We start from the raw sequence: 10,097 nt of genomic DNA, 5'->3' as shown, positions 1-10,097 counted from the left end.
CACACACACACACACACACACACACACACACACACACACACACACACGGGGGGGGGGAGGCAAACAAATACACACAGAGAGACACATGGGCGGAGGGGTTGGGGGGAGGGTGTATGCAAACACACCGAGTCTTTTTTCCAGCTATCCACAGGGCACAATGGTCCTGTTAGAATCTGTTTTGTCCCGGCAGCTTTTGCTCTTGATGATTTCAGGACAAATCACCCCCACGGTGGTCTCCTCCGCTTCTGCTTTGGCTGCTCAGTTTCCACCGCTGCTAGTCCAGGGAGAGAGGCCAGGAGGGTTGACCCGGCCTCCGGCCTCCGTGAGGAAGTGGACGTCAGGCTCCGGGAGAACTCTGCACCCGTTTCCTCTTGGATTTCCAATGCAGGCAGTGGGCTGGAACTAAAAATGGGAACCTCCAAAAACAAACAAGTACAACATACCAAAAAAAGAGGGGGAGGGATGAGGGAAGACCTCTGGCTGGAAATATGCCAGCGAAGAGGGAAGTTTCCCTCCCCCGCCCCCCATTCATAAATGCCACTCCGGGTATTAATTTGCAATACACTTCTCTTGGCTAATAAACATCATGCCAAAGCTTTGGGACTTGATCCGAGCATGCCTCTTTGAAGTCCACAAATAGATCCCTGGCTTAGAAGCCAACTCCCCCTCCCCTTTGGACGCTCAGTAGATAACTTTACTCTCACCTTGGTTGTAAACAAGCAAACAGCTCGCTGCCTTTCCGGGTAGGCATCACCAAACAAAACCACTTTTGTTCCTCCGTCTCCCCGCCCTCCCATGTCTAGGCAAAGATCTGAAGGGTTCCCACCAACACATACACCACGCCCCCCCCCAACACACTCACGAAATACCCTCTTCAATCAAAATCATCACCCTCGCGCCCCAAGCATCCCGCCTTCCCCAAAGGAAGTTGTTATTTAAAGTGGAAAAAAACGAACTTTTTTTTCCTCTCTGATGGATCTGAGAAGAGGGGGGGAAAGGTGCAACGGAGCCAGGGGAGGTGCTTGGCAGCAGCCCGCGCCAACCAACATTCCTGAGATGTTTGAGAATTCTAGAACGCGCCGACAGAGCTACGTCACTGCAACACGCGGCGCCTAGGCAGGCATTATAAAGGGCGGGCTCCCGGCGCAGGGGCAGACCGTGAGCGAGAGCGCCCCAGAGAAGCGCCTGCAATCTCTGCGTCTCCTCCGCCAGCACCTCGAGAGAAGGACACCCGCCGCCTCGGCCCTCGCCTCACCGCACTCCGGGCGCATTCGATCCCGCTGCTCGCCGGCTTGTTGGCTTCCGTGTCGCCGCGCTCGCCCCGGTTCCTCCTGCGCGCCACAATGAGCTCCAGCACCTTCAGGACGCTCGCTGTCGCCGTCACCCTTCTCCACTTGACCAGACTGGTGAGTTGAACTTATTATTATTATTATTATTATTATTACCACCGCTTCCCGGTCCGCCCTCTCCGATTCCTTTCCCCGGGCCATGATCTTTCACCGCAGGAAAAGTTAGACTGAAAAGTTCGGAAGTAGCTGTTGCTTTATGTCCAGGGGGCCTCTTCCTGGGACGCAGCCGCTGGGGTGGCCGGGCTGTCGGGACGCGATCGAGACACTTCTGGTGGACAGAGCACCACAGTCAGACCTAGGCTCAGGGCAGTTTAAGTGCCTCCCCGAGCAATGCAAAGCAGTCTCACGCGCTTCTCCCTCTTGCAGGCGCTCTCCACCTGCCCCGCCGCCTGCCACTGCCCTCTGGAGGCGCCCAAGTGCGCCCCGGGAGTCGGGTTGGTCCGGGATGGCTGCGGCTGCTGTAAGGTCTGCGCTAAACAACTCAACGAGGACTGCAGCAAAACTCAGCCCTGCGACCACACCAAGGGGTTGGAATGCAATTTCGGCGCCAGCTCCACCGCTCTGAAAGGGATCTGCAGAGGTAAGAGGCTTGTGGTTTGGCCCCTTTAAAAAAAAATAATAGTCCCCATAGTCCAGAAGTTTAGTAATTTTGAGACCATGTATGGTGACGCTTTGTTGATGGTAGCTTGGCAGAAAGGCACATGATTTCAGCAGTCTGGAATGCAATTCAGAGTGTCTGGGCCCAACGAAAAGCGCATACGGAAAAGTGATTCCTGACTAACTTATTGTTCAGCTCTGGAGTCTCGGGGGAACTGTAGGGAACTTTACCATACATTGAATTGAACAGCGGAAAATATGTATGAGTTTCAGTCTGTGGCGGCGAATCTTAACCTTCTCCTCTCTCCCTTTTGGTCGTCTTTACAGCTCAGTCAGAAGGCAGACCCTGTGAATATAACTCCAGAATCTACCAGAACGGGGAAAGCTTCCAGCCCAACTGTAAACATCAGTGCACATGTATTGATGGCGCTGTGGGCTGCATTCCTCTGTGTCCCCAAGAACTGTCTCTCCCCAATCTGGGCTGTCCCAACCCCCGGCTGGTGAAAGTCAGCGGGCAGTGCTGTGAAGAGTGGGTCTGTGATGAAGACAGCATTAAGGACTCCCTGGACGACCAGGATGACCTCCTTGGATTCGATGCCTCGGAGGTGGAGTTAACGAGAAACAATGAGTTAATCGCAGTTGGAAAAGGCAGCTCACTAAAGAGGCTTCCTGGTAAGTGGATACAGAGTCCTTAAGACACTGTGCAGAAATGCTTTCTTGGTCTGCAACTTTGTAGAAACCGGTTTATGTATGCTCGCATCTAAGAAGCCTTCCATTTCCTTTATCTTTCTAGTCTTTGGCACCGAACCACGCGTTCTTTTCAACCCTCTGCATGCCCATGGCCAGAAATGCATCGTTCAGACCACGTCCTGGTCCCAGTGCTCCAAGAGCTGCGGAACTGGCATCTCCACACGAGTTACCAATGACAACCCAGAGTGCCGCCTGGTGAAAGAGACCCGGATCTGTGAAGTGCGTCCTTGTGGACAACCAGTGTACAGCAGCCTAAAAGTAAGTTTCTTTCAGGGCTTGACTGTGACCCCATAGGTGGGTGGGATATGAGCCTCTGTTCAAGAAAGTTCATGATATATCTGAAAAGAAATTGTCTTTATGAAGCCCAACACTATGTACAGTGGTTAAAAGCACACACCCCAAAACAAAAACAAAACAAAACAAAAACAACAGCAGCAACAACAAAAACCAACAAATCTCATTCTTGGCTTTCTTTTTCTTTCTTCCAGAAGGGCAAGAAATGCAGCAAGACCAAGAAATCCCCAGAACCAGTCAGATTTACTTATGCAGGATGCTCCAGTGTGAAGAAATACCGGCCCAAATACTGCGGCTCCTGCGTGGATGGCCGGTGCTGCACACCTCTGCAGACCAGAACTGTGAAGATGCGGTTCCGATGCGAAGATGGAGAGATGTTTTCCAAGAATGTCATGATGATCCAGTCCTGCAAATGTAACTACAACTGCCCGCATCCCAACGAGGCATCGTTCCGCCTGTACAGCCTATTCAATGACATCCACAAGTTCAGGGACTAAGTGCCTCCAGGGCTCCTAGTGTGGGCTGGACAGAGGAGAAGCGCGAGCATTATGGAGACGTGGGTGGGCGCTGGATGAATGGTGCCTTGCTCATTCTTGAGTAGCATTAAGGTATCTCAAAACTGCCAAGGGGCTGATGTGGACGGACAACAGCGCAGCCGCAGTTGGAGAATACTTCGCTTCATAGTACTGGAGCGCGCGTTATTGCTCCATATTGGAGCGTGTTTACGGATGGCGTTCTGTTTTCTGTTTGTAAATTATTTGCTAAGTGTATTTTTTGCTCCAGATCTCCCCCCCCCCCTTGGTTCTACAATTGTAATAGAGAAAATAAGATTAGTTGGGCCAAGTGAAAGCCCTGATTGTCCTTTGACAGAAGTAAATGAAAGTGCCTCTCTCATTCCTTCCCTAGCAGTGGAGGGGGGACACTCTGTGAGTGTCATTGGGGCAGCTCCCTGAACTCTAAAACTGCAAACAGAAACCAGGTGTTTTAAGATTGAATGTTTTTATTTATCAAAGTGTAGCTTTTGGGGAGGGAAGGGAAATGTAATACTGGAATAATTTGTAAATGATTTTAATTTTATATCAGTGAAGAGAATTTATTTATAAAATTAATCATTTAATAAAGAAATATTTACCTAATATCTGAATGTATGTTGTTCGGTATTTTTAGAACCCATCCAAGTAATCAGGAACAATTGTTCTTATCAATCATTACAACAGAATTTTTCCCCCCTCTGAGGACCTACTATGTGTCAAGAACTACTCTAGGTGCCCTAGTTGGGTGACAGTGAACTGTTAGGAAAGTGGCTGCCCTTGCAAATCTTTAGGGAACAATGGTGGCATATAAGCTGTCAGCTTAGAGGGCAAAGTACTGAACACGGGCATTTGTGAAGCAGAAAAAGGAAGCAGAAATTGAATTTGTTAACCTAAAACAATGATTTATTTTTACAAGGATTGAAATGAAAGGCTAAGAGTTGCCCCATCACCCAGAACAAGTGTGGCACTTGTTTCTTATTTTAGCTTCGGGGTGATTCTGTGTGTCATGCAAGTAGAGGTGGGGAACCTTTTAATAACCTTTGACCATAATAGCTGCATGGATGAAGTGCATCTAAAAATTAGGGAAGCTGTTTTAATATTTTACCATTGGTTACTATCAGAAGAGGGGGGAAATTCTTGGGACCTATTGGGTCGATGGTGTGTTAATAGATGAGCTTGAAGCAAAGACTGTGTTAATCCTAATAAGCCAGTGATTAGGTAAACAGGCTGCCAAATGTAAAAGAATGTGAGGAATGTCAAGGGCTTTCCAGTTGCTAAAGGGCCAGGGCTGCCCACCCCCTTCCTTTAATAGCACACATCATATTGATGGCCGAAGGAGCGTTTAGATAGAGTGGGCTATCCAGAGGTCAAAGGCTAGACACTGAGCATTCGAAAAGAAAGGGGCTGACTGTGGTCTAGGAGAGGTAGAGACAGCTGCACTAATGTGTGTGAAAAAAAAGCCAGCAGCCTGTGTTAGAAAAATCTACATCTTTAGAAAGCGCTGACAATAAACCTTTTATAGGAGAAATTTTCCTTTCACCGGCAGTCCTGGCTCCCATTCAAATCCACAGTGAGATATTGCAGTCTGCACTTGAATCCTTAGACATAAGAGAAAGTGTTTTGAGAAGTGGGGGAGGGAGACAGCTCTTGGGATTGTATAAGGGAGTTTTCTAGATAGATGAATTAATAATGGTGATTTAATAAAGACCAAATAAAATAAAATAAAAAACACTTTCTCAGCATCTTAGACCTTTCGAGATGAATGACTAGGAAAATCTACAGTCACAAGTCTTCTCTAATCCTGACAGCACCTTGCCTGAAATACTGAAGATTGCACCTTCAGAACTGTCAGTTTTTCTCACCGAAGGCATTGGCGTTTTATGGTATTTGGGACTTAAGTGCCACCTGGCCTTGTGGGTGCAGCTAGGCTGCTCAGTGTGTGATGCTCATGCAGAAGATGATGAAGGCATGAGGATTTTTGTGGGGGCAGTCCTGACAGACAGCCATTGGAATCCATAAACAATATCCCCAGTATAAATCCTGAGATGTTGCCTTACATCCAGAGAGCCCACAAACTCTTCCTGTCTATTCAGAGACCGTAGAGTGATGTTGTATGGATCCATCACATGGGTAAAAAGACAGTGTCTGTGCAAAGTGTCCCAAATGAGGGACAATGTAGCTGAGAAAAACAGTGGATCTTTGAAAGGCCATTGATCTCCATGAACTTACAGTGAAGGTGCCAAGTATGCTCAGTTACCACAATGATATGTAGAGCCCATTTATTTGGACGGGAGAGTACTACAGAAATATAAATACAGCAATACAGGAAATACTGAAGAACTCAAAAGCAGCCGAGAATGAAATTACAGTACTCAGACCATACAAGATCAAGTATACCCAGAGTAGATCCTGTTTAATTCCATTATTGTGAAGACAAAAGCTACTCTCTTTGCAGAAATGCATGGAAGTAGACTGCATCAACATGCATTGTGATGTATGTAGTAATGACAATATACCAGCAACCACAATAAAGACCCCATCATGCCTCTCCCCCCAACCATCCTGGCTTGGTGATTCTGGGATGGTTTTTGGTAGACTTAAGACCAGAGTGTTATAGAATGACCTTGGAGTCTTAGGCATTCTATGAATTTTAAGAAATATTCTATGAGACACACAGAGCCTGATCAGCGGTCTTGCTGGGATTCTGGCTCATATGAATGCTATGTACTCGCCATTCCACAAAGGGATACAACTAAGTCAAAATTAGAAAAGTGTATTTTAGGGTTATTTTTTCCAGTAGTGGGGACATATTCAATCTGTTCGCAATGTCTTCTCCAATCTTCTGGCACTACTGGGAAGTCCATTGAGTGATAGGCAGCACAGGTTATTGACAACACAGCCACAGGACAGCAGAGCTGCGTCCTGGGCAGAAGGACAGGTGACCTGGCAGAAAGACTGCCACACTAGATCCAGAGGCTGCTTTCATGGCCAGCTCTATCCTTAGCTTGCTAGGTGCTTCTTAACTGTGTGAACATGAGGAGACAGCTTTCAGAATTATTTTTAAAGATTTATTTTTATTTTATGCATATCTGCGTTTTGCACCATGTGTTGGGTCCCCTGCAACTGGAGTTACAGACCGTTGTGATCAGCCATGTGGGTGTTAAGGATGAAACCCTGGTTCTCTATAAGAGCAGTAAGGGCTTTTAAATTCTGAGCCATGTCCACAGCCCCAAGCTTTAGGCATTTTTGTTGGGGTGAGGATGGGAAGCCCAGACAATTATCTTATACTTTCTTTGGTGTATTCTTCTTATGCCTCCTAAGCTGTTGCTCTAAAGCACATGGATCTGTAAAGTCAGAGCTGCCCAGATCTTATGGTTCAATGTTCTCACTCCCATGAAGCCTTTGAAAATCTGTGGCCAGAACCTTCCTCACCATCCTGTGCTCTTAGTTCCTGAGGCCGTGGAGGTGCCGGTCCATACTTTCCCATCACAGAATCCCTCTGGAATCCATGCCTCATGAAATGTGCTGCTCTAAGGGATGATTTAAATCAAAGCACACATCTAAAACATAGTGATGTGTGTGCCCTAAGATCAGGTGTTTGTGACAATTTCACCGGTAATGATTTGTGACAATCTCACCGGTAATGATTTGTGACAATTTCACCGGTAATGATTAGCATCACTGGAATCTTACAAAAATACAATTCCATTCACAAATCCTCAATTTTTTTTTTTAAAGAGTGTTACAGTTCCCACATACTCTGCTCATAAACTCATCTGAATCGACCCCTTTCTCCTCTGTGCAAACATGCACACCTAAGCCACCATCTCTTGTCTGAATTGCTGGGCGGCCTCCTCACTTCCGACTATGTTTCCCAACGGTGGCTGCAAAGGCATTTTCTATCCTCCCTGCATGTCTGTCATTGCTTCCACCCCAGTCAGTGGAGTATGTCTCCTGTTCTCTTGACTTCCAGCGCTTCGTTGCCTGCTCACAGTGGAATTCTGGGGTGCTCACTTCCTCTCTCTCACAGAGGAGGGGGTCACAAAAAGGAGGAACGCTCTTCTGATCTCCGTGGACGATGCGAAGCCCAGTATCCCATGAACTGGTCCTAGAGAGTGAGTTGGCATGAGAAGGGGAAAGGTCGAGGAGCACGCGGGCCACATGTCTGTGCATGAATAAACGATCCAGAAAGTGGGTACTCCTCCCTCGGTTATGTCAACTGACAGCTTGTGAATTGGACATAAACTGCTTGAGCCCTTCCCGCTGTTCCTGACCAACGGGTAGGGAGCGAACTAGGGTGGCAATTTTAAGGTAGGGAGTTTTGGGTGTGGTTAACAACGGAGAAGCAAAACATACGTTCTTGTCCTCCAAACATAAACCAGAGCGCGCCAGCTGTGGCTCAAAGGACCCGACGGTGTCACATTGCTCTTGGAATAAGGCTCCGCGTCTCACTTGGCCCATGGATCTAAATGTGCCTCTTTGTCATCAGCCACCCTTACTGCTGACCTTTGTCTTCTCGGAGAAAAGCCATGCCAGGTTGCTGAAGGCATGCCCTGCTTTTGCAGCCACCCGGAGTCCAGGTCCCAGCACTCACAAAGGGCAACTCCCAACTCGCTGGAAGTCCAGCTCTAGGAGGGCCAAAGGCAAGGAGCCAATTAGAAGTCCGGGCTCCTCCCTCTCTCAAAGCAAGTGCTTAGAAAAATAAAAACAAAAACAAAAACACCACTTTTCGCCACGGTAACACTGTTCAAACCGGAGAAAAAGAAAAGAGATTGCTTTAAATCACTTCACCTCCTTCTGCCCCGCTCCCTGCTTCCTCTTACTGTCCCAGCCTGTGTATTTTTGTAGAGAAGTGCACACCTACTCCATTTATAAAACCATGTCACATTTTCCAACTGACACCGGATAAGTTAATCAAAGATATACAGCGCATCCTGAACACAAGCTGAATTTAACCGCCTATTTTTATAGTAACCAAAGAGGCTATTGGGTATGAGGGGGAGAGCTGCTCCAGATAACCTGGTGAGGCGAGTTGAGTTTGAGGAGTTTTAAAGAAACAGCTCAGGTTCTACTCTCAAATAAATACTTATTTTTCAGACGTGTTCAAGAAACTCCTGATTGATTGACTTTAGTTACTGGCTCATCAGGCAGTAACAGAGCAGAAGGTAGATCTCAGAGGATTTATTGTTTGAGCTTGCCCCAGACAGAGGCAACCAGGGCACAGGAAGGCACTTGAGTTACACAGAGGTCTGGCCATGATACGTGTTCTTGGTATTATGTGGCTGGCTCCACAAAGGATTTCCACCAATGGGCTTCCTAAAGTTGAGCCAGCTCCTTCCAAGCATCTCGCCTTTCTCCAGCAAATGGGGAACAATTCTATATATTCGGGAGATTTGCTAAAGTAAATGCACTCACCCATAGCAGGAATTTAAAGTTCAGGCTCCTGGGAAAGGCTTTCTGAAAGGTCCCTCCTATATTCCAAATTTAGTTTGTTCTTGGAAAGTAGCCCATGTCTTTAGCTGACCTCTTGCATTTAAGACGATACTTGGCCATTTAAAATGTTTTGCAATGTTTGGGGTTTCTTGTTGCTATTTTGCCTTTATAAAAGGAAGGCATACAGAGACAAATTCCCTATGATAAGAAAGACTGAGTATCAGAGAAAATTCTTAGTACTCTGTCTGTCTCTATGTCTCTCTCTCTCTTTCATATGAACACACAGAAACACAAACACACACACACACAAACACACACACACACACACACGCACACACACACTCACACAAAAGAACAGCCAGCCAATATTATGTAGGCAGTGCATATTCTGGGATTTGGTATTCATTGATAAATAGTAAACAGTTAATTCAAAAGGATAGATGGTATTTATACTTATTGTGTGTCCCTCAACTTAGTAAGTCTTTGCAATAGTTTCACAGGCTTTCTACCAGTGATGTGACAACATTATAATTCAATATTTGGCATGATGGCTACTATTAGGTGCCCACCCAACAGCCACACTCTGTGTCCCTGAGTCCCCGCTACATCAGCAAAGTTTCCATTTTGATTGAGTTGGTTTTTTTTGTTTGTTTGTTTGTTTGTTTGTTTGTTTTTTGCCTTCCTCGAGCTTTAGGAAGGAAATCCCCCATCTCCACCCTCACCCTTAAGGATTGCATCAGGACTGCCTTAGGTCACCATGACTTAATCTCATCAAGGCTACTGAAAGAGGGCAGGAGATGCTCCAGAGAATATCTATCCTTGATAATGAGAAGCAAGTGGAGGAGAGGAAGCGCCCTTCTTCCCTGCTGGACACCATCCCTCCTTGGGCCCCAGGAGAATGACAGAGCAGCAATGAGGAGCCACTCTGCATTGAATGGGCTCAGCTGCTGAGTCACCCTGTCCCTGTCCCTGTCCCAGTGACCTTCTGGTTGAGTGTGACAATCAACCCTTTATTATTTAAACTATTTTGATGAGTCCTTTGTTGCTTGCAAATAAAACCCTCTTAACAAATATTCTCTCTCTCTCTCTCCCTCTCTCTCTCTCTCTCTCTCTCTCTCTCTCTCTCTCTCTCTCTCTCCCT

At 46.8% G+C, this 10,097-nt stretch overlaps 1 protein-coding gene across 1 annotated transcript; it reads left to right on the top strand.

The window, feature by feature from the left end:
• The first annotated feature begins 1,147 nt into the window (after nt 1–1,147).
• Ccn1 (cellular communication network factor 1) lies at nt 1,148–4,126 on the top strand. The gene is made up of 5 exons (XM_021196299.2): nt 1,148–1,406; nt 1,716–1,929; nt 2,274–2,618; nt 2,740–2,954; nt 3,185–4,126. Exons 1-5 carry the CDS (start codon nt 1,344–1,346, stop codon nt 3,485–3,487), a joined length of 1,140 nt encoding a protein of 379 aa, XP_021051958.1. The 5' UTR covers nt 1,148–1,343; the 3' UTR covers nt 3,488–4,126.
• Nucleotides 4,127–10,097: the final 5,971 nt, after the last annotated feature.

Source organism: Mus pahari, chromosome 4, assembly GCF_900095145.1.
Source record: "Mus pahari chromosome 4, PAHARI_EIJ_v1.1, whole genome shotgun sequence".
NCBI classification, from domain to species: Eukaryota; Metazoa; Chordata; class Mammalia; order Rodentia; family Muridae; genus Mus; species Mus pahari.
Note: the sequence above shows the minus strand (reverse complement) of the source record. Positions and strands in the feature narration are given on the sequence as shown.

Excerpts from the sequence above, each read along its gene's own strand:
- Ccn1 (XM_021196299.2), top strand. The coding sequence starts at position 1,344 with ATGAGCTCCAGCACCTTCAGGACGCTCGCTGTCGCCGTCACCCTTCTC. Across the intron at positions 2,619-2,739 it reads CTCACTAAAGAGGCTTCCTG|TCTTTGGCACCGAACCACGC; the intron begins GTAAGTGGATAC and ends TTATCTTTCTAG. Across the intron at positions 2,955-3,184 it reads CAGTGTACAGCAGCCTAAAA|AAGGGCAAGAAATGCAGCAA; the intron begins GTAAGTTTCTTT and ends TCTTTCTTCCAG.